The sequence below is a fragment of the Neodiprion pinetum genome, chromosome 7 (genome assembly GCF_021155775.2).
Source record: "Neodiprion pinetum isolate iyNeoPine1 chromosome 7, iyNeoPine1.2, whole genome shotgun sequence".
In the NCBI taxonomy this organism is placed as follows: Eukaryota; Metazoa; Arthropoda; class Insecta; order Hymenoptera; family Diprionidae; genus Neodiprion; species Neodiprion pinetum.
The window spans coordinates 11,617,774-11,643,208 of NC_060238.1; the positions used below are offsets into that span (position 1 = coordinate 11,617,774).

At 38.8% G+C, this 25,435-nt stretch overlaps 1 protein-coding gene across 1 annotated transcript; it reads right to left on the reverse strand.

Annotated features, from left to right (window-relative positions):
* Positions 1-8,490: 8,490 nt before the first annotated feature.
* LOC138191284 (glutactin-like) lies at positions 8,491-18,859 on the reverse strand. Its single transcript, XM_069137926.1, has 6 exons — positions 18,785-18,859; positions 17,644-17,955; positions 13,028-13,086; positions 12,237-12,595; positions 11,617-11,922; positions 8,491-8,606 (listed from the first exon to the last, which is right to left on the reverse strand). Exons 1-6 carry the CDS (start codon positions 18,857-18,859, stop codon positions 8,491-8,493), a joined length of 1,227 nt encoding a protein of 408 aa, XP_068994027.1.
* Between the last annotated feature and the right edge of the window lie 6,576 nt (positions 18,860-25,435).

Below are 25,435 nucleotides of genomic sequence, written 5' to 3' on the forward strand. Positions count from 1 at the left end.
ATGTCCGATTACTACTAGTACCATTATTTATATTATAAAATCCTATTTTTCCTTTCTTTTTTGTTTTTTGACAGTTTTTTAAATAAATCGTTCTGAGGAGGGCCCATATCCGGGTCGAAACGTTAACTGAAATTACGTTTTCTTAATTGACCGATCACCAAGACTCTTTAATATATTACATACGAGGTCGAGAATTCTTATTTATCAGATCTAAATTTTGTTACCCTTAGATAAGGACTTACCGTTGACACTTTGACGCGATTCTCCACTTATTTAGAATATTAAACTATAACAAAATCAATTATGTTGGGCGCCAGACGCGTTAGCGTCGATTTTCAAACAATAATACGAATCAATAAAAATAACACGAAACCGTACGAAAAATAAATAGAGGATGTAGTGTATGTACGACGTGTGCGTATTGTACCGCGGAGATTAGGGATGTATATACGGGCACGCGTTATACCCATATACGTAGAGATGTATATGTACGAGAGTGAGTGGGAGAAGAGAGTACGAGAACCGAAGAGTGTGGTAGTCAGTCAGTTGAAATAAAGTTGTCTTTTTGTAAACCTGTGTATTGATTCCTCTCTCCGATCCAAGATATCACAATGGCGACGAGGGAGCAAAGGCTCCACACGTGTGAAGCGAAAAACTAATGGCGGGTGATCAATCGAAGATTGGGACCGCCTGGATACAAAAATTAAACAAAAAGGAGGTTCTGGAGGAACTGCAGTCGAAAAGAGTCACGGTTGGACTAGAAATTCGATTTCAAGAATTACGACGAATATTGAGGGAAAAGATTAAAAAAGAACTAGAGGAACAAGATAGGGATAGTAGCAGAAGGGAATACGAACAAGTTAGCGATACAAGTGAAAAACCATTGAAAATTGAATATACGGCAAATTTGGATTACCAAGTGGGGGTAGGCAATTGGGAAGAATTTGTTGAAAGAATCGATATGTATTTCGAAGCGAACGATATAACGGACGAGAGCAAAAAGAGGGCTATTTTTCTTACGAAGATCGACGCAAAGACCTACAGTGTGGTTAAGAAAGTATGTGCACCAAAAAAAAACAAAAGAAACAGCTTTTGCTGAAATCATAGAAAAAAAATGGAAAATTGCAATAAACCCAAGGTTAATGAGACGATACTGAGACAAGACTTTCGGGCTAGGAAACAACAGGAAACCGAAAGTATTACGCAATACGTAGCTGTCCTACGCGCGTCAGCAACAGAATGTAAATTCGCCAACGAAGAGGAAGCCTTGCGAGACCAACTGCTCACAGGCATTCGCAGCAAAAATATTAAGAGAGCGCTATTCAAAATTGCTACGCTTACGCTAGAAGACGCGATCAAAACAGCTACAAACATAGAAACAGCAAACAATGCCTTGAGCAAATTGGAAGCCAAGGCAGCACAAAGCGATCACGAGGGGACCGAGGACGAGCGGGACGTAAACACTCACCGTATACGAAGACGGAGCGAATACAAAAATAATTCGAAACGCTCGGGGCTAAGAATAGAGCAACGGAATCAACAAGGTACGAGTCAACAGCTTCAGTGTTCCTGCTGCGGTAGGCCAAACCATCAAAAACACCAATGTTGGCATTAGGATAAGCCGTGTAACAATTGCGGCGAAATAGGACATTTACGTTTGGTCTGTAAGGCGCAAAAAAAGGTAATATGAAAAACGTAAAAAACATCGAGGCGGGGGTGACTTACAAACCGAACAAAGCGACATAGATTCGGACGAGGACAGCGACTTTAAAAATTATGAGCTGAATTCGATTCGCGTTAATAATAATAAAAATTGTAATGCGATCAAAATTGATCCCAATATTCAACCGTAAAAATTGGAAACTTTGCGACAAAAATGGAAGTAGATGGTGGTTCATCGGTTTCATTGATTAGTGAAGCAGATTTCAAAAAATATTTCAGTAACTTAAAGTTGCGTACAACCAAAAGCAAATTGAATTATTATAGCGGCGAAAAATGCGAACCGATGGGTATGTTGCGCGACGTCGGAATTAATTGCGGCACGATCACGAGCCGAGGAAATTTGTATGTAGCAAGTAAAACGGGAAAAGCACTGATAGATCGTGACTGGTTGTATAAATTAGGCTTGTGGCCGCTAAAAATTGTACAAAATAAAACGAATAAGATCGAAAATACGGAAATAACAAAAGCTATAAAAGACGAAAAAATTTTGCAAGCTAAAGGAAAAGAGATCTTTAGAAAATATAATAACTTATTTTTGCCAGGGCTGGGTACATGTGATAAAGCTAAATTTTGTATAAAAATTAGAGAAAACACTAACCCCGTATATCATAAAGCTCGGAATATACCATTTGCATTGAAGGAAAAAGTTGCAGAAGAAATCGATAGACTGATACGCGAAAAAGTTCTAACACCGATTGAAGTTAGTGACTGGAGTACGCCAATTTGCTGTGAGCCTCGCTCGTGCCGCCACCTAGCGATTTCAAAAGCTAAACAGCCGGCGTGTTAATTTACATTGGAGGCATACTGATAAATATCCAAATCAGCAAAATATTATCAAATAAGTGATATTTCCACTGTAACAGTGAAGTGAAAAGTTGAAAATAATAACGAGTTGAAACTCCAGTAGTATGTAGCAATATAATATTAATAAATACACAATGAAAACCACTACCTTTTACGAATAAAGGTTTTTATTATTCTACTTGATAGTTTTTGTTTTATTAGAAAAAATTGGTGGCTGTAAATTTACTAAGACGCAGATAACATGAATAATATTATCGATGCAAAGGAACAAATGTTCTGGAATTTTATACAAAATTTGATATGTTTTAAGTCGTTGCATAATTCTTTCTACATGAATTCGAACTCTTGCGATGTTGTAAGTCAGATCTGTTTCTTCTTTCGAAAATTCTGATTTTTTTTCCAAAAATGGTGGCATAATAAGAAATACTCGTTTACCACTTGCATCAATGATAGACCTGATTTCAGGAAAACCTTCATCTGCTAAAACCACATCACCATCTTCCAATGAATCTACCAAATTCGATTCAGTAGTTAATTGGGAATCACCTTTTCTACCGCCAGCAACTTTCAATTTGAAACAGATGAACCCAGATGGTGTGATTCCAATCAGTACTTTTGCTGTTAAACCTTTCTTATAATGAGAGTAACAGTAAATACGGTCGTCAACACTTGACGGAACATCTATCTTGAATTCAGTGCAGTCTATGATAACCCGAGTGTTAAAGTACTGAGGTTTAAAAAATTCCGGCATAGTTTTCTGTACGGCAGCTCTACTTGGCCAAAACACTAAATTTGCAGTTGACGAACTCAAATATTGTAAAGTTGAAAAGAATATCTTGGAGATAGTTGACCGATGTAAACCAAAGAAAATTGCTATGGCTGAAAATGTCAGTCCAGTTTTTATTTTCACTAAAAAAATTAAATCGATACCAGCAGAACTTACAAAATCTACTTGACACTTTTGATCACTTTTTAAAATTACTTCGGCACTGCTTATATCCATAGGTTCACGTCCACTATTATTGACAACATTGTTGGGGTCGTCATTAACTTGATTTCCAGTACCACAATTCACTCCGATGTTATGCTTGTGAAGAGTCTTTCTTCGGTTCATGAGTCGATTTTACCTATAATTAATAGATACATATGTTATTATATAAATATCGATGTATATATTATTCAATTTTATAATTATTTTTTTACTTCTCATACATTTACCTGCTCAAAACAGCTCTTTCATTTACTTGCTTTGCATGATAAACTGGAGGGCATTACATATTACATGATGAGTTTTTGGAGTCCACTTTGAACCATCAGGACTGTAAAAAACAATAATACTTATGTATTTATATAGTGTTTCATGCAGATTATGTTACTTACTTTTTTCTTTTCACAGCAGCAATCCATTTTTGCCTTTGAACTATTTTATGTGATGCAGTTGGAAACTTGTAAAATATACAATCACTAGTTTCACCGTTATTTTTGCAGTTAACAGCACAACAAGTGTAATTCCACATACCGTCTATTGTTTCTCATACAAAATGCTATCACAACACACGCTGGCTCAACTCACTACTCGCCACCCCGCACGCTGCGATCGTTTTGCAGCTCCCCTCCAAGCGGCGGCTCACAGCGAACAGTGCCAACAATCAAGCCTGATGGATCGGTTAAACTATGCGGTGAATATAAAGTTACGATAAATAAACACATATTGATAGACCGACACCCGCTGCCACGGATCGAACATTTGATCGCAGATTTACAAGGCGGGGTATTGTTTTCCAAAATTGACTTAAAAGAAGCATATGCACAGGTATTAGTAAGCGATGATTCAAAAAAATATTTAACATTGAGTACACATAAAGGTTTATACATGCAAAATAAATTACCTTACGGTATAGCCTCAGCACCGGGATTTTTCCAAAAACAAATGGAACAGATTTTTCAGGGGATGACGAAGGTTAGTGTTTTCTTAAACGACATCATTATAAAAGGTAAAACGTGGGAACAGATAATAAAAAATACTGAAGAGGTTCTAGATAAATTATCCGAATGTGGTCTGAAGTTAAAAGAATCGAAATGTCATTTATTCTGTGGAAAGATACAATATCTGGGAGTAAAAATCGATGAATACGGCGTACATAAAATGGAAGAAAAAATACAAGCGATAAACAAGGCACCGATGCCGAAAAACCAAAAAGAACTGCAAGCGTTCTTAGGAACAATCAATTATTACGAAAAATTTATCGAAGATCGAGCAACTAAATTCCAACTACTGTATGCATGTTCAAATAAAAATGAATTTCTGTGGACGGAAGCATGTCAGAGAGCGTTCGAGGGAGCAAAAAATGAACTAAAATCGGCAAAAGCACTTATAAACTTTGATCCAGAAAAAGAATTAGTTTCAACGTGTGATGCGTCGGATTATGGGCTCTCGGCGATTCTCTCACATGCTACACCGGAAGGTGACTGCCCAATTGCATTTGCTTCAAAGTCATTGTCAAACAGTAAACGTAATTATGCAACCATAGATGAAGAGGCTCGAGCTATTATTTTTGGAATAACGGAATTCTATGATTATCTCTACGGAAGGAAATTTGTAATGTGAACCGATCACCAACGGTTGGTACGAATCTTTGGAGAGAAAAAAGGCATTTCAATCATGGCGGCACGTAGATTACAAAGGTACGCAGATTTTTTAAAAGCTTTCCAGTATAAAATCAAGTATATCAAATCGAAAGACAATAGCGCAGACGGATTATCGAGACTACCGTCGCCCAAGGGCGAAAAAGAGAGAAAAGAAAATGAGACGGATGAATATTCGTATTTAAACTTTGTGGAACAGGAATCTTTTTCGTGCCCCAATCATAAGATTATTGTGGAAGAAACGAAAAAAGATAAAATATTAGCGAGGGTAATGTTATTCCAAAAAAACGGATGGCCAAATAAAAAAACGTTGGAAGATGATTCCAAAAACTTATATACGAAAAAAGAAGAGTTAACTATAGAACAGGATTGTATCATGTGGGGATACCGCATGGTTATTCCAGTGAAACTAAAAAATTGAGTATTAAAAGAGTTGCATGCCTCGCATGCAGGCATTGTAAAAATGAAAATGATAGCACGATCGTTTTTTTCGACGATCGACAAAGAGATCGAGGAAGTAGAAAGAACCTGTAAAGAATGTATCGAAGTAGAAGACAATCCGAGGAAAAGTGAGTTAAATCCGTGGAAATGGCCGGAAAAACCTTGGCAAAGAATCCATACAGACTTTATAGGCTGATACAAAGGCCATAATTTCCTATTGTTAATTGACGCGGAAAGTGAATGGCCGGAAGTATTCTTAATGAAATCAACAACGGCTGCAAAAACCATTGAAATATTCCAACAAGTCTTCTCGCGATTCGGGTTTCCATTGCAAGTCGTGAGCGACAATAGTACTCAATACACTAGCCAAGAATTCAAGGTTTTTTTGAAAAAGCTGGGGATCAAACAGACATTTTCGGCGGTTAATCATCCGGCATCGAATGAGCCAGCAGAGAACTTCGTAAAAACGTTCAAGCGGAAGTTAAAGATCATGCTAAAAGAAGGAAAATCCGTGCAGTCAGCTATCGATAATATTTTATTCGACTACAGAGCGACAAAACAATGCATGACAGGGGAAAGCCCAGCGAAGCTGATGTTCGACCGTGAAATACGAACGAAATTTGATTTATTGCGTCCCGATATACAAATTGAACAGGACTTCGAAAAAGAAAGGCAAGTTCAAAACTCACGAGGACGGAGAAGGGTAACCTTTGAGGAAGGAGAGAAAGCATGGGCTAAAAGTTTCAACGTCAACACACCCACATGGCTTCCCGCGGTGATCGAAAAAAAATTAGGTCCAGTGACGTACGTAATTGAATTTAACTCGGGGTCAACCGCTAAGAGGCACATAGATCAACTGAAAAAGTTGATAGGAAAGAAACACCGGGGAACGAACATATCATCAGACGGGGAGAGAGGAAGGGCCAGCGAGCAAAGACCAAGATTACGAAGGTCACCTCGAATCCGAATGCAAGAAAATAAGCGAACATTGGCCAAGTAGCCAAAATTTAGTAGAAGGGAGTGTAATGTATGTACGACGTGTGCGTATTGTACCGCAGAGATTAGGGATGTATATACGGGCACGCGTTATACCTATATACGTAGAGATGTATATGTACGAGAGTGAGTTGGAGAAGAGACTACGAGAGCCGATGAGTGTGGTAGTCAGTCAGTTGGAATAAAGTTGTCTTCTTGTAAACCTGTGTATTGATTCCTCTCTCCGATCCAAGATATCACAGAGAACCCGTTGTAGAACCCCTGGCTAGGCTCAGGTACTCACACGAACTGGTAGAGTAGCGGTATTCAAGGCAGCTAACAATAATTACAGAATTGAAGAAAATAATGAAATTAAGAATAAATTCAAGTCAGGAAAAATAAACAGGTCAATGGATCATATATTGTCGGGAAGGTTACATGGTTGAGACAGGCAAATGAAATGGTACCGACAGCGGTAGTTAATAAAATAAATGATCGCTGTTCACAAAAATATCGGTAGAATAGCAGTAAACGGTAGCTTTAACACGAGAGACGGTAGCTAATAGAGAAAAATAGACGTAGGTCGAAAGAGGCGATATAATGCAAGATTTGACTTAAAACTACACGTCACTGGGCGACGTGATCTTACCCAAGTTGCAAATGACGCTACGAAAATTATTATTCTGTCATTTAGAAACGAGAGAACTTTATTGCAATTGGAAGAAAACGAGGTAACGATAGTTCGGTAGATAATACGACGAATTTACCATAGACTATAACCAGTACGAGAGATTGATATTCATTAACAATTTACAAAATCGGTAGCGTAAACGATCGACTAGATAACTTTCGGTGAAATTATTCATGAACGATAGAATCAATAATTTATAATGAATACGGACCTGGGGAATTGAACAATGAATTCCTGAACATAACTTTCGAGAGAAGACAAAATACAAAATTATGAGAGAGTGAGAATTTCGGAGAGTTCACAAAATAAAGAAATACACTAAATACACCGCAGTACAAAAGAATCAAGAATAATACGCAGAACTTAACTTTATAAGATACGGAGAAAAGAATAACAGGCAAAAATAATATAAAATTGCCAATAGCAATAGAAAAGAGGTGAGGTAATATTTAGAGGCTGATGCTACGCTCGGTTGTACTCCGAGGAACTCGATATACGATACAATAGGCACAAAAATAAATAAAAATATAATAAGCAATAACAGAAATAAAATATAGGGCACGCTACTATTACAAAAAAGTATAGAATGAAACTTAAAGCCAATAGGGCTCAAAATACGATAGAAAATACAGAAGCGGGCTAATAGGAATTCACAAATAATCAGAAAAGTCATAAATACAAAAGAAATAATTTTTCGGCAGTTACGATGTCGCTTAGACACGAAAATAATCAATTACTGAAATCATGTAGTCGCACGGCGGCTTACTGCAACTCTTAGCCGTGGACCATGATTCACACAAAACTGGCATCGCACGATGCAACCAAGAAACGATAAATACAATATTAATGACCGAAATCATGCAGTCACACGGCGGCTTCCTGCAACTTTAAGCCGTGGACCATGATTCACACAAAGTCGATGAATACCATAAGAAAGAATAGAAATTATGAGCAACTTTGTAACAATACAATACAGAGGCAGAAGCCTTACCTTGGTCGGTGACTTCAGGCACACAACACTGAGTCTAATTTGAAATAAAACTTATGATATTAAACAAGGGAAGACAGGAAGGACGAAAAGGACTTGAATTTATAGGAAGAATCTAGCGGTAGAGCAAAACGATAGCAAGATAGAAATGGTAGCGGTAGAGGAAGAAGGATCGAGAGCTTATATAAGGAGGATTCGAAAATTCTTGCTGTCGCTCAGCAGGTCAAGCGTAGAGTAGAAGGAGGTCGGAGTTCGGCTCGCCGATCTCGCGGCTGTCGTGAGGTGATTCTTCTTCCCTTTGATTGATCGGTTGACCCCCACCGCAAATAGGCCATCCCCCTGTGGCGAATATTGGTTACGGCGTGGTCATGCGTTTTCGAAGATTACCGCTAGGTGTGGCGTAATGTGCTGCTCGTGATTTCGTCATTGACACCAACTCGTACAATTTAATAGCTGCTTCAGTTTACTGTCCAGGTTGCCTATCATCGGGGGCTTCTTTGACAGAGGCATACACAGGGTGCCTCTCGTTTAGAATTACCGACTGGAGAGTGACACCTTACTGTTCACTTCCACCGGCTTTTGTACAGGCAGTAGCCGGCTGCCTATACCCGAAGTCGTGCAGTCAGACGGTCGGCCAAACCGTGGACCACGACCCACACAATTAGTCCTTGCCGACGGGAAGGCTGCGTCGATCCTCGGAACGATGGCTTTATCAATCTGGACGTGGTGGTTTGGGTTCGGTCTGGCACCAGGCCGGTAAGTCGGAAGATGGCAGGCTACGGTCTGCCCTTCACGCCATCCTCACGGCATCCGATAGAGCGGGCGGCTGGTTCCTCCTTGAGGAGCTTGTGCCCTTGTGCCCTCGGCCGCCGGGAGGATTTTTATCTCCTTGTTCACTGGCAGGCGAGGCGATACGGAAGGTCCGGGTGGATGCTACCCCGGTAGCAAGAGAAGTGCACCAAGGTAGCCAGTATAGTCTGATTAGACTGTCGGTAGGCGAAGTCGTCGAGAGCTGGAAACGGTAGATGTTGTTCCTTCGGTGGTCGGGGGCGTTGTCGTCCAAGTACCTTATTAGCGTGCGCCGGAGCGCGAAATACAGAATTTACAAAGAAAGAATTAGTTAAAAGTAGTTATTGCCTATTTTGTATCGAGTTCGGTTGGAGTACCTTGCTGAGGACGCGTAAACTGGAAATAATAACGGTTGTGTGCCCTTGTGACGGGCGACTCTGAAACGCCACGTTACAATACATAGTATGTATTGTATAGTATATATTATAGTATATGTATAGTATATATACTGACATACATAGTATATATACGGATATACATAGTATACATATACATAGTATATATTAGACTGCCTCAGAAAAAAAAACTACGAGAAATCTAATTCTGAAGGTTGGAGGAAGATAATAATTTTTCTATACAACGAACGGAACTCTACATAGTAGCGCTTGACAGTTTACATGTTTTCTTCGAATCGCCTTGTCGGAGAAATTTTTTAATCGCACGATCTTCGAGTGATCCAACATTGCGTAAAACGTAGTTTTTCGCTTTTTAGAAAAATGGGTACCTAGGATAAACTCCCAGCTTCCTTGACTGGGTCACATTAAAATGTTGAATAATATTGGTTGAATACTTTCGAAGAAACATATAAACTGTCAAGCGCTACTATATAGAGTTCCGTTCGTTGTATAGAAAAATTATAATTTCTCTCCGAACGTCAGAATTGGATTTCTTATGTGTTAATCAAATGGGAATTACAAAATCTCGATGTGGCACCTCCTAATAAAATCGGACGGTGATTTCCTTTCACAAGGTCTGATATTATGTTGTTAACTATGATTTCATGAAGCTGGAGATCAAAAAAAAATATTTTTTTATTTTGAGGCAGTCTATTCTACATATACTATATATATACTATGTATATCCGTATATATATTATATACGTCAGTATATATACTACATATATACTATAATATATACTACATATACACTATGTATGTATACAATGTATACTATACATATACTATGTATATCCGCGACATATACAGGGTGTCCCTAAATTGCCTCCCACGGACTAGCCAGCATGATACCTCGTTAAAATCCAACCGAGAATTTCTTTTCCGGAAGCTCGTCCGACGCATAGTTTTTGAATTATAAGCGATAGCGCTAGGCCAATCAGAGTGCACCATTTCATCTAGATTTGCCGCCAAGGAAATTGCTGTTTTGTTCGTCTAGGTGAATTATTATTATTTGTTTACGAATTAAATATCGGCACCTCCCCTCTCTCGCTGCTGTACCCCTTTTCGGGCACTGACCTCGGTATTGTTGCCGCGGCACACGCTGCCGGCCGCACATCCATGGGTGCACTCTTGTGTGTGTAAACAGAAGCGCATCCTCAAGAATAAGGGATACAGCAGCGAGAGAGGGGAGGTGCCGATATTTAATTCGTAAACAAATAATAATAATTCACCTAGACGAACAAAACAGCAATTTCCTTGGCGGCAAATCTAGATGGAATGGTGCACTCTGATTGGCCTAGCGCTATCGCTTATAATTCAAAAACTATGCGTCGGACGAGCTTCCGGAAAAGAAATTCTCGGTTGGATTTTAACGAGGTATCATGCTGGCTAGTCCGTGGGAGGCAATTTAGGGACACCCTGTATAAAATGCTTGCATATTATGTAGAATGTAACTCGTTCGACTTTTAGAATCGCGATATCTCAGAAATGATAATTCTTAGCAAAAAAAGTATAAAGACCATTTTTGTGGATAATTTTATGTTCTACAATTTTGGTTGAAACTATTTTTTTGATAAAATCTACCGTTAATGAGAAAAATCGTAAAGACCGAAAATTTTGACCTTTGACCTTGAATAACTTTCTCAGCACACATGGTATCGATGGGAACTTTTTAATTTTTCTTTATAATAGTAAACCCAAGGTCTCTACCAAAATTCAGCTTTGTCGGAATTATTGTGTTTCGATCACTATTTTTATGTCTAAATTGACCGGACTATCAACATTTCGGCGATACTGCAGTTTGCCACACACGTCTATTGTATGACCTGTTCTTTCACACTACCTGCAAGATGGTAAACTCCCATGAGTGAAGTTGCTTTCCCGTTCATTGTTCTGGCTATTTTGAGGAAGGTTTTGTATCGGAATTTCACGCCTATTTTCAAATCTATTATTGTCATTGTTTCCGTTTAGGAGTTGGTTTTCCCGTTTAAAACGACAATTTATTGTGTTAGGATTATTTCGCCCACATATACGGCATTTCAGTGATACTAGAAAATTAGTTTGTAGCGCTCTTTCTCTTATTTTTTTCGTATCAAATCGTTTACCCAAATCTATAGCTCCGTCAAATGCCTCAGAAAGGGAAGTATATCCCTTCAAATATAGCCCTGTGCTAAATTCTGTTGGCAGACCCTCTATGAAGCTTTTTAATGTTTCAGATTCCATGGATTTCTCAGTTTCCTCATCTATGCCACCGTTTGTACGTCGTTCACATTCGAGAATTGAACTTTTGAGATCTTTGATTCGGCCAACGTATTCCATGATATGATTACTCGGTCCCTTGAATATTCCAGCCAGTTCTCCGCGGTAGAAATTCACTGATCGAGAAGGTGTGACAACTGTCGATAATTTGTCTAGAAACGATTCGAGCGTGTCAAAGGTTTGATCCTCTACTACAATGTACGCTTTATCTTTTGGCTTTGCTTTAATGCTCCTAACCAACTGTTTTTCTAACCTGGGTACAATCACACCTTTTGCTCATCTACATGCACGGACAAACTGTGAGAAAGCTACATTTTCTTCGTCAAAAGATGGTACTCCTGTCAAAATTGCACCCATCGGAATTGATTGTTCTGCCGTAATAGGTTCTATATCATTTTGCGGATGTTCCATTGCACATTGACTGTTTTTAATATTTCCTTCAAATTTGCTAATTCTTTCTTTATACTGAAATCTGAATTTGGAACGCTTTCTTCGGGTTTTATTGATTTTACTTCTAGTTTCGCAATTTCGCATTTTTCCTCCTTTTGTAAATCTTCTAATAATTCTTGCATTTCCGTTTTCTTCCTTTGGTATTCCTTTTTCCGCTCAGCTAATAGCAACATTTGAGAATTGATAGTTTTCCGTTTTAATTTTCTATTTTTAAGTTCTTCGATTTGTTTCTGGATTTCAGCCTGTTCTCTTGAAAATTCTTTTTCGCATTCCTCTAATAACATCTGAGGATCTTCAACTGTTTCCAAATCTTGAATGGGATTGCGACGATGCGAATTATCGTTTGAGTCTATTTGCATATTTGTTGCTTCTTCTCTTGATTCGGGAGTATGAGACAACGTTTTATTGGTATTTATGACCGTCACTTTGGTTTTTTCGGACACTGTTTCTATCCTAATTTCTGATTCTGTTTGTTTATCTAATGATTTTTGATTTATCCACGTTTCCTCTAATTGTCTTTGTGCTTAAACGCGATCTGCACGTTCTTTATCTGATTGTTTTTGTATTTCTAATTTTTTGGCTAAAACTTCTCGTTCTAATTTTTCTCGCAGTTCATTCTCTCGTTTCTCTCGTTTCTTCGATCAGCACCGCTGTTACCACTATTATGGGCTGGGTTGGCTGATGACCAAACCACTCCATAAATATAACGCTTAGTTCAGACTAATTTTCACGGATATGAATTATTGAAATTTTGACACCGTTTTCCCTCTGAATTGAACTGGCTTTGATATAGAAATGGTCACTTACCTTTTGTTGTTAACTGTTGGTTGGGGCTCTGTGGGGCGGCTCTGCGTGCTCGGCGAGGACTGGATACGGTATTGAGTGACTGATTATTTAGCTTTTATCAGTTTGAAAACTGTGTATCTTTACTTCTGGTGTTTCAAATAAAAGAATAAATATTTTTTTCTAATTCACCAGTTGTTCAAATTTACATATTCTCAACAAAATTCTCTCGTAGATTAATGATTTGCACACCCGGATCTCATTTATTAGACGGCATTGCCGTCTTACGGGCTTCTCATCGGAAGCAAAGGATTGAAAAGGGTAAACATAAACATCTACACACTACAGTCTCCTTACATCGTGCATGCAGAGAAGAAATTCTTACTCATACAAATCGGGCACATGAAAACAAATTTGAACTCACTGGTTATGAGAGAAATTAAAGACAACAGAGTCAGGGCGGCTAGGTTGTCTAGTGAAGTAAGTCTCCGGTAAAGCATCGCTAGATTCCAGGTTCGATTCCTGGCTCCGTCGTTAATTTTTCTAATTCACCAGTTGTTCAAATTTACATATTCTCAACAAAATTCTCTCGTAGATTAATGATTTGCACACCCGCATCTCATTTATTAGACGGCATTGCCGTCTTACGGGCTTCTCATCGGAAGCAAAGGATTGAAACGGGTAAACATAAACATCTACACACTACAGTCTCCTTACATCGTGCATGCAGAGAAGAAATTTTTACTAAAAAGAATAAATAATTATACTACATTTCTTGTTGAAGACTGAATGACCAAAATGAATGACGACTGTCTGACGACTCTGACACTCTCTGACTTCTTTCTTCAAAAGATTTGCGTGCTTTTGTCTAAACTACTTCCTGATTGTTTACCAGTATCCTTAAGGCATGCTGGACCAATCAGGAGGTCCTAATAAAATTTTGAGTCTTTTCATTTGTCAAGACTACCCCCGCCCTTCGGGTACGGTGAAGCATGAGAATTTATCATGAACTATCCCGGCTTTTCCACACGTGCGGGTGGGAATTTCCGTGCTGTGTTTTGTATATATATACTAAAGATATCCATATTTTATGTTTGGGCCAATACTGCCCAAACAGACACTGGAGATAGACCCATACGGATCTATCCGTTGCACGGTCATTTGGTTCCTCTTGGGGAGTTTGTATATACGAGTCTGTTTGGATAAGGATTGTCCAGAAGAATTATCTAAACAGTAACGTTATTGATAGGTTAGGGTGTTCATTTCCCGAAGTAGTAAAAAGTAATAAAGAGAGCCGTATGCATACAATGCATACGTTTACATTTGAGTTCCGTCGCGTAGAGACACATTTTTGACAGTGTGTGAAGCTTGTTGATGTCTGCACACATGTACTATATGTAGAATTTTGTAAAGTTAATTCACTTAACCACTTTGAACGGCGGGCCGTTTATTATTGCTCATATGAAATACAACATATCATACTATTAGCAAAAAAATTTGCTAGATCAGAGTACGATTTCGAAATTTTTAGGTAAGTCGAAAAATAAACGACGAAGCCAGGAATCGAACCTGGTATCTAGAGATGCTTTACCGGAGACTTACTCCACTAGACCACCTAGCCGCCCTGACTACAGTGTCGTTTGTTTCTCTCATCACCTGTATTTCGAAGATTGTTGTTTTCGTGTGCCATTAAATCTATTTACATTTGAGTTTCGTCGCATAAAGACACATTTTTGACGGTGTGTAAAGCTTGTTGCTGTGTGCGCACATGTGGTATATGTGGAATTTTGTGAATTCAATTCACTCAACCACTTTAAACTGCGGGCCGTTTATTATTGCTAAAATGAAATACAACATATCATATTGTAACGTACTTTGACGTTACGGATAATAAATATGGATCCGCGAGTTTAATTATCAAGTCAAAAGGAATCAAGAGCGCGAATAAAATGTTGTGAAAATGCTTTAATGCAAAATATGTGTTTCTCGTTTGAAGTCTGAAACAAGACTGTTTTTGCAATAATGTTAGTTGACGCAGCAACCTTATTCTTTTGAAAGACATAAGAGGTTTATAAACGTCTTTTATCTATGCTGACTACTAGATCATTGAAGAGGGGGCAAAACGGGTGATTTCACCCTTTGTAACACTACTCCATCCCGAGGAAAAGAGTCGTCCTGACTCGGGAAAGGTAAAACCAATTGTAAAAGTGATCTAGCAGTCAGTGCTCAAAGGTGAGTTGAAGCTGTGTCTCTAAAAATTTAAGAACTCCCTTTTTTACTATCTGGCATTTGCCCACAGTCTCAAGGTAAACCACAGAAAACCTTGAGCAGATAGTTGAGCGTTAAATAACTTCAAAAATTTATGTGCCTTGTTTTTACAAAGGTCAGTGTTATTGAGTGTTGTGTATCTTCATGAATTTAAAGACATCAAAATCATCCGGATCGTCGTCGAAAAGAAAATTCATTCCTCTTCGGGGAAAATAGTCCGGTGAATCAAACACAGATGAGTTCGACGAGGCGGGAAACCATAAATGGAAGAACTCTGGGTCCTAGGCAACGTAAAGGCTGATTCTCTCTGAGAACCGACACAGGAAACAGGAAAAAGAAATGGGTGACTGAATCCAGGACTTCTTCAGAAACAGCACACCCTAGAGTTTGGAGGACAAATGTGAGTGATGGTATAACAATTCAAATTCACTAAGTGAATTTGGAAGAATACACGAATGAAATAAATTAAATATGTATTCAAAAGAAAAGAAACGATCTTATCTGAATCATTTCTGCGTCCTTCTTCAAAATAAGACCACCAGTCATCTTCAGGAATCAGGGAAAGATTGGATGGGAAAAGGCTGTGTCAAGTAACCTGAAAAAGTACTCGCAAAAACTGACACTTAAGGTTAATAAAATGTGAAAATCAAGCAATCGCTCATCGACCTCGAAAATAATCATAGCTCTTTTCACATTAATAAACCAAAGCCTATCCGACACAAAACTCGATTCCGGAGAAAAAGGTTTTAGAAAAACTTGGTCGGCTGTAGTTTCTGCAATTATAACCAAAACAGGAGCCGATAAAGAAGAAAAGGTTTGATTTTACTAGCCAATCTTCATGAACCTCATGAATAGTGCTGAGTAGCTCTAAAGAAATACTCGATTCTTCCTCACGAGAACGGGAACTAACTCGAGCAAAAGAAGTTTCTGGGAAAACTCGCAAATAAACAATCTACTCTGAGCTCAGACGAGCGAATGAGAAGATCGAAATTTTGCATCATTAAATGAGATTCGAAGTCGCGAAAATTACCTAACCTTCGACGAGTTTCATTTCCCTGACAGGCAATAAAATAGGTTGGGAATGCCTGTCACGCATAACCAAAATAATTCAAAGAAAGAGGTTAACTCCAGTGATGATTTTATATAAAAACGTCGGAAACAAGTTCCTCAAACCAGCCTCAGAAGAAGAGCTAGTTTTAGGATTGAGGATTTTCTTCCCCAACCTCTTTATCTCTTCTTCGCCAATTATAGGAATCTGAATGCAAGTTTTGTATCATTTCTCTACTATTTTTTTTAAGTAAAAAGCAATGATTGGCATCAAGTCCTATTTTATGACAAAATAAACAAGTTACTACATTTTGATCTGTCGTAACTGCGCCTCTAATTTCGTGTTTGTTATTCTGATTCTGAAGAGAACCACGATTTTCACGATTATAATACTTGTTATTATTTTTATTTCTGTAGTTTTGAGGCTTTGACTCCTCCGAGTGTTCAAAACCTCGTCTTGCTGAGGTGCTCTTGGACACCTCAATCCGACGAAACCGGTTCAACCCAAAATATTGTTTCCTCATTGCCTCCACCTCGAGGGCTTTGGCCGTTACCTCCCGCAAAGAAGTGAGACCCGATGTCCCAACGGCCATTTTAATTTCTGGATCATTGATTGCGTTTAAGAAAGCTTGTGTCGCTAATAAATTACGAAACGGCTCGTGATCTGGCAAAGCTACACGAGAAAGCCGTTCAATATCTTGACTAAGAGACGCGAGGTCTTCGTCTCGTCCTTGTCTTCTTGTCTGTAATTGAGCTGTGTATAGTTTTGTCAAGTGGTCATTTCCGTATCTTAACTTAAGTGCGGAGCTAAGTTTTTCATAGTCGGAAATTTTATCCTCTGACAATGCCGTTAAAACATTCAAAGCCGGCGTTCGAAGACAAGAGACAAGACTGTGGGCCCTCATGGCGGAGTCTCACTGGTTATGTTTTGCAATCGTAATAAACTGGCGTTCATAATCTGCCCATGGAATCTTTCCATTAAAAATTGGCGGTTTTGAAGGATAAAAAGGTTTCTCGTTAATTTGAGAAGCAACCCCAGGAAATCTTGTATTATTTAATTGGCTTAAATGGGAATAACGAGGTTGAACGTGAGGAAAAGGCTCGGAAAAGCCAACCTCATTATTAACTGTTACTCTACCAATTGGGGATTCATCTATTCCCCTAATAAAAGGCACAGACCTTGAGTCTCGTACATCCTGGAACTGTCCTGGATGTTGGACCTGTCGAACAGCAGGAACGGGAACAGAAGAGGGAACAGGAGAGGGAAGCGGAGTAACGACTCTGGAACCTCGTGGGGTGACAGCCGGTTCTCCTGAGCCGCTCACCTGATGAACAGCCTGAAGAGCTGCCACAGTCGTCCGGAACAGTTCGTGCAGACTGGTCTCGGATCGTTTTTGAGCTTCTCTATCAAGCCTGCGGTGCTCCAACTGAGAGGCAATTTCCCTTTCTCGTTGTTCTCGTTCTCTTTTTCGCTGCTCCAACTGAGAGGCAAGTTCTCTTTCTCGTTGTTCCTGTTCTCTTTTTCGCTGTTCTTGTTGAATGACAATTTCTTGCTTTCGCTGCTCTTGTTGATCAAGAAGCAGCTGAAGAAGTTGCTGTTGTTGGCGCTCAGCGGCTTCTTGTTGTTGAGACATGATCTTCAGATTCATGATCGTTGTTGAGATTGATCATAGATCAATTTGAGAGATTGTCGAAGGAATTGGATGAGGGTCCACTGAAGGTGATGGAATCGTTTCAGGGACCCGCGGATTCTCCATAACGAAAGGTTTTTCTCCGCCACTTTCCCTTCGACGTGAGCGCGTCACACGACTGTTGCTCATAGTTTATTTCACGCACTGAATTGACTTAATTGAAAAGAAACTCAAGATCCCGCTTCTGACACCAATGTAACGTACTTTGACGTTACGGATAATAAATATGGATCCGCGAGTTTAATTATCAAGTCAAAAGAAATCAAGAGCGTGAATAAAATGTTGTGAAAATGCTTTAATGCAAAATATGTGTTTCTCGTTTGAAGTCTGAAACAAGACTGTTTTTGCAATAATGTTAGTTGACGCAGCAACCTTATTCTTTTGAAAGACATAAGAGGTTTATAAACGTCTTTTATCTATGCTGACTACTAGATCATTAAAGAGGGGGCAAAACGGGTGATTTCACGCTTTGTAACAATATTATTGGCGAGAAAAATTTGCTAGATCAGAGTACAATTCCGAAATTTTCGGGTAAGTTGAAAAATTAACGACGGAGCCATGAATCGAACCTGATATCCAGAGATGCTTTACCGGAGACTTACTTCCCTGGACCACCTAGCCGCCCTGACTACAGTCGGAGACTCAAAATAAAAAATAGGAAATATAAATGTATTCAATGATAAATTGAAAGCTAATCAAAAATAAAACTAGTGGGTAGGGGCAGAGGACATCGAGGATGTGACACCTTGTCTTTGAGTCGGCTGCTCGGAGTTACCTTGGCGCGGGGCGTAGTTTTGTTGACGGTTGGTTCTTCGAATATTTTGAACTTCTTGTTGATTCTCCTCGTCATTCCTCTTGGTTTTAAATATCATCGTTACCAGCTTTGCTTCTTCATGTGCTGTTGCTGTCTTTGAAGCCTTATCCAAGGTCAAGGTTTCAAGTTTGAAAAAAGCTTGTCGAATTTCATCGTCTTTCACTCCAGCTAATAGTTGGTCCTAAATTGCGTCATCTGCATCCGTGAATTTACAATCGACATCCATTTCTTACAGCGCTGCGATTAATTGACCTATCGTTTCTTTGTCTTCTTGCCCCCGACGTCTAAATTTCGATCTCATCACCGTCAGGTTCTTTTTTGGTTGGATATAATTTGAATTACTTCCTCGAGTTCTACCTCTTTTGGATTTTTTGGTGTGCAAATCTTTTTAATTAGTGCGTCTTTGCGTCCAGCTTGGTCAGGAAAATCGCTCTCTTCTTGTCTTTGTTGGTCACCTTATTTGCTTTGAAATAGAACTCCATCCTTTTCATAAATTGTTCCCATTCATCTATATCCAAGTCAAAATCGATTTTTGAGTTTGACTCCATTTTTGAAAGTCTTTTATCCTCTGTCCCTGAGTTTGAATTTTCTTTACGCTGGGCTTGGTCTTCTTCTAATACCTTTTCTTTAATATTTTCCTTAAATCATCTAGTCGTTCATATTCTTCGATTTCAGAATTTCTTCCTTGTGATTCAGCAATTACATCCGTTTTTGATAATTCATTTATCCATGATATCTCTTTACTTGACATTACCAGTTGAACAGCCATGCTGCTTCAGAGTTTTGGTTGCGCACGTTTTTCCAATTTTCTTCTCGTCGCCACTGAAGAGTATTTCGAATGACTTGGATAACACTTGGTCTCATACGTATAATCGTTTATTGGAATCCAATGTATACAGCGGCTCAACTCTCACGAGCGCGTCTACAGGTGCCTCTGTGGCGTGGCACACGGCCCCGTATACACACACACATCTACATATTACTCTTACTCACTCACTCACTCACGTACTTGTTCCCCTACCTTGGGCGCTCACATCCATACACTACAGCTATCTTGCAGGTCAGTCAGCCATCTTACTAGTCAGTCAGCCATCTTGCATGTTAGTCCGCCATCTTGCATGTTAGTCAGCCCGTCTTGCTGTTTACATTGGTTGGGTCAGGTTGGCTTGAGTCGGTAACACACCGATGCTCGGTCGGTAACAACCTGCCTGCTGTTCACATTGGTTGAGTCAGGTAAGCTTGGATCGGTTACGCACTGACACTTGGTCCGAAACAAACCGACTGCAGGCGAGGCGCGTCCTGCGGCACCCTATGAGGTCGGTAAGTCAGTTTGAACCACAACCCACCCTATTAACTATCATTTTCAGTATATTTGAAAATAAAAATAGTCGATTTTTTTTTATACAGTCTGATAAACATACAAAATAGCTTCCTTTTCGACATCACAATGTGAGTACATTATATATAACGTTATATTCTGTGTATTTAGAATATTATGTGGATCATCCATACATTATCACATCACTTACACATATAATCACTCAGTAAAATCCTATATTCCGAATATGTCATCTATTTGAAGTAATAATACTGTTAATCATGAATGCATTTGATATCAGAGATTTTACCTATCACAGTAAGTATACAGGGTGAGCACGATGAGTTGGCCACCCGCCTCCAAAATCTAGCCGTGTGATAATTTGAGGAATTTTTTGCATGATTTTCAGAGAAATTGCGACGATCTCTCCGATAGCAAAGTCGGAATTTTTTTAGACACAACCGTTTTTGCGCGCGAAGAAAAAATTTTCGATTTCGGGACTGAAAATAGGGTTGAATTTTTTTTCTGAAAATACGCAAAATCCCGAGGGCAGATATCGAGAATTTTCCGGGACCAATCACCCAGAAATGAATCTCAAAATTCGAACTTTTTGTCAAAAATTCGGTACTAACTGGCGGAACAGGTGGAATTGAAATATCTGGCAAAATCGACCAGCGCCAACTTCACCCGAGTCCAAGTAGCGGTATACGATATGTCATTGACGATTCTGCGGGATGAGTTTCGTTGGACTGACTTTCTCTGTTTGCAGCCAGGCGAGCAGCAGGATTAGTAGTTTGAAAATATCTGCATTAAGAGAAGCGTGACAAAAACGTCCGCATTTGAAATTATCAATGACAATTAACACGAAAACAGCATAACGGGAGCATAACAAGCATTTTGTTATCATCGGTAGCCAGTGACAACCGTTTTAGCGCGGAGGTTAGCGAACGCTCGCTCGTGGCCGATCCGGCCGATCAAGATCCCGCAATTACCGTTTGCTGACGCGGCGACGATGAGATGATGTAGCGCAAGAATTGCAATTTTTTCGAAAATGATCATTGAATCAACCCGATTCTGTCAAAGTGCAGCCTGATTGACAAAGGCTCCTCACTCTTATTTTACACAAAAACGATTTGGAAAAACGGACAGAACCCACCCAAATTTTGACAGTGTATTGCTTGTGTTATGCCCCGACGTACCGCCTTGGCGTACCTTTTTCAAAAATTCCATTTCATTTCATTGCTTTAATTTCTTCAATGCACAGATATCATTTCATCAAAATCTCATATTCTAATAACGGCGAGTTCCACCCCTCCTGGCGAAAGTCACGTAGAGACCAACGATGATCCCTTGTATAAGGTTCAACTTTCTTCTATTCAACTGGTACCAAGAACTGAGATGAGAGACTGCTGAGTTAGTATCAGTAGCGCTCAGCCTGGAAATATCCCTCTTTTTAAATTGAAATTATAATCAATAACTAGGATAAACCACTACCTTCAGAACCATCAAATTAAAATAGATTACTCATTGGAATGTATGAATGAATGTGTGAACATTGCATGCAAATATCTTTTGTTCATATCTTCAATGTGTCACCGACGAGATTGAGAATCGTCGGAACACCGTCGAAGAGCGAGAAGTAACGCTGACCATGTGGATTTGGGCACCAGGAGGTCGCCCTCGCACCTCATTGGCTAATTACCGTTGTAACTAATTACAACTGCAGCTCCTTGGACCCTCGGGCCCAAGAAGCCGCGTCTTTCGTCTGTCAAGTCGCGAAGTGCGTGGCCGTAAACCCGGATTAGCCCTCTCGAGCAATAGTAGCGTTCGGAAAATCTTAGTTGTGACCGGCCTAAAGTCTCGCTCTAATTCGTCAAATTTGAGCATTCAGTTATCCTGTTAATTGCAAAAGACTCACTATCTTCTACATTTCCATCTTTTCTGTTCTTTACTAAATCTCGTCATTTCGCGAATAGACATTTTTATGATATTCCATTTTCCTTAATTAAATTGAGTTTGGCCCTGATTAAAACGAATCAGGTAATTCTAAGTAATAATAATAATAATTACACTATCGTTTTAATAAATAATCGCTCCAATCAATTTTAACTTATTATCAAAATCACAAAACAGACACTTTCAAACTTTCGATAACAAGATATCATCCCAAATTCACGAAGACTAAGTGACCGGCGTTCAACATCATTCAATTCATCAACTCTTCCAAATTTGAGGTGAGGCCCCCTGGTCCAGCATTCTACCGACGCAGACCGACACGATCCGACGGCTCTCAATCTCGTCGACCGATTCACCAAAAAGCTAAGTCAATCCGAGTGTTAATCTTCAAAATTAGACGAATTCTTGTTTCACCTTGATAATCAAAAACTACTTCAGTAAATTCACAAAAACCAAGTCTAGAATTGGTGGCTAGCTTCACTACCCCCAATTAAATTGTACTTATTGTTTCCAAGAACTAACGAATAAGACTTGATAATTATATATAAATAATCGATTTAAGATAATCTAAAAAGAGAGATACAATACAATAATCACGACCAGCTAGTTATAACCATCGTTCAGAGTAGATGTTCCCGGTACCAAATAATACTCTCCTCTAGAATAGTATAACACATGATTTTTATAAACTTGAAGACTTCATAAATTGTTATTTTCGGCTCATATATATATATTTATCACCATTGATTGTTACCAAATATTTCAATAATCAAATCGAAATAGAATATACTTCATCTTTTACCAGTCAAATTATATTAATCATTTATTTTGAACGACCTTTTTCCTATTTTTATTATTGTAATTGCCTCAACAATTTGAACAAACCTCACAGACCTGTACAGGACTATAGCAGCACGATCCTACAAATTACCGGCTTATCGAAAGGTGGGTCTTTTTCTTAGTTTTAATAATTATTCATTGTCGTTACGTGGGAGCTAGATTATTCAATTAATCATCAACTACCACCGCTCAGTTCCACCCTCACCCCCACGTAACACTCGTTCATCGCAAAATTCTAGGTCAGTTTATTTATATTCTGGAGAACGATGCCCGGAAATTGGTTAATTCTGACACCGTGTATTTACTTTCATACGTCAAATATTTCCGCGGCACCAAAGCACATAGGTAGCCGATTTTTCTGTGATTCTAGTAGTAACAATAAGCGGAATATTTTCACGACCCAGCGTTATTTTCACTCGATGATCAGACCGGGGACAGTAAACTATGGTTCGAAATTATTTTCGAGGAAAATATGCCGTTGCATTTTGGAATTTCGTTAATTGTCCGACAAATTGATACGTAATGCGTGAGAACAAAATGACTCGCATTTGTTTCGAACGAAACCCTTGCATTGCTCTCTACTTCGATACGAGAATCGTACTATTCTTATTCAGAAGACAGAGGTATGTGCGAAGCACGACAGGCTGAGTTTTGTTAAAGTACGGCGGAAGTATGGCCGATGTTATAACAGGAGTAGAAGCATAAAGGAATAATCGTCAGGTTATCATTTACCTTTTACCTGTGATTTTTCCATTTCGTGGGTGACGAAGACGGTATTTTTTTGTAATTGCAATCGCAACGCTTCGCTTTCCATTTCAATTCAATGACAGATCGTCAATGACGAGAATTAGCAAAATGATATTGAGTTTGTGAACCGGCGCAGAGATTTGATACTCAATTCTATACCAATCCTCACAGATATGGTAATACAAATGTTTGATTAGTCTTCACGTGTGCGATGAAATATTTTGTTCCATTTAAAATATGTACAATGCGTCAATTCGGGAATCCGTTATTTTTTGAGATCGCGCATAGTATTGCACAACAAAATTATGCACCTTCCATACTCCTCGTATGTTAATCCGTCCTCCTCGCTGAAAATTTTTTCAACGAATGCTGAAATTCACAGGGACGCGGGCATAATATTTGCAATGTTGCCCGCTACATTTCATACATTGAATAATGCATAATTACTTTACACTGCGTAATAAATATTCTCCGGCATTGCTTCGTGTTTGTCTTTCCCGGTTGGACTCATCTCTGTCAAACCATCGTTGTCTAAGATAATTTTGAAGAGTGCTCGGTTCGTTTCTTTTCGACTCTTGTACATAATCTCTGTGACGGTGGCCATTTGCACATTGTCAACCCACACGTCGAACCCTATGCTTAACTGTACTTGATGACAATTTAAAAATGATGATTATCTTATCAAAATTAGTGACAATTTAGTGTAAAAGTATTACCAACAGATCGTTTTCCGCTAGTCGGTGCTGTTACTTTCAGGACAATTTAAAAAGTGTTGCATGAACTCGTTTCATTAACGCATTTATTGGTTTTTGTGTTTCAATTGCAACTGTAGTCGCAGTTTCATAATGTAGCTACACAACGCTTTGTTGGAGACATTGAATTGATGCATTATTTACTAAGAATTCAATGCATTATGAAACGGACGTAACATTATTGTAAATGGTGTATTTTTTTACAGATCAGAAGTGCACCACCTCGACATACAAGGTCAAATTTCTGAATCAAGGTGATCTGAAATACTGTATTTGTGCGTGTACATAAAATTATTTTTGATCATTTCATTCATTTATTTATTTATTTACTTATTCATTTAATTATTCATTCATTTATTCATTCATTGATTCATTCATTTATTTATTTGTTGATTCATTCATTGATCCATTCATCAATTCATTTATTCATTCATTCATTCAATCATTTATTTATTTATTTATTTATTTATTCACTTATTCACTCAATTATTTTTTTATATTCCTTTTTTCCTTTGCGTATGGCCAAATCGGTGGGGAAATCCTCTATGGACTACCCTCGGTAGGGTACCGTCACTCCCAGCAGTGTGAGACTCGCCTTACGGAATACCCACTAAAACCACCGCCAAAAACCATTCCTTGTTGTCGTCCACACCCCACGGAAATGTCGTCGTACCTGTTTTTGAGAATCTAACAAACGAATGAGAACGAGACATTGCACCATTTTCGTGACACCATTCTAGCATTACAGAAAGGCTAAAACTCAGGTTTATTCGCAATAAGATTCATTACAGTTTAGTAGTATTCAATACGAGCCTTTAGTAGAAAGAAACTTATCTTGCGTTTCATTTCTGGTCTCGTTCTGTGTTATTGTCCGCGAAAAGCCATTCCTTGCTGGCGTCCACACCACACGAAACTGTCGTCGCATCTATTTTTGAGATTCAAATATGAGGATTAGAAAAATACGAGGCACATATTTTGATAAAATAAGATTCAACATTT

What these genes read in the sequence shown, in the direction of transcription:
- LOC138191284 (XM_069137926.1), bottom strand. Translation starts at nt 18,859, where the DNA reads ATGACGAGGAGAATCAACAAGAAGTTCAAAATATTCGAAGAACCAACC. An exon ending in CTCTTCAGGCTGTTCATCAG is followed by an intron (nt 13,087 to 17,643) that starts GTGAGCGGCTCA and finishes TACCGTATCCAG; the next exon opens with TCCTCGCCGAGCACGCAGAG. An exon ending in CGTTCCAAATTCAGATTTCA is followed by an intron (nt 11,923 to 12,236) that starts GTATAAAGAAAG and finishes AATCGTTTCTAG; the next exon opens with ACAAATTATCGACAGTTGTC.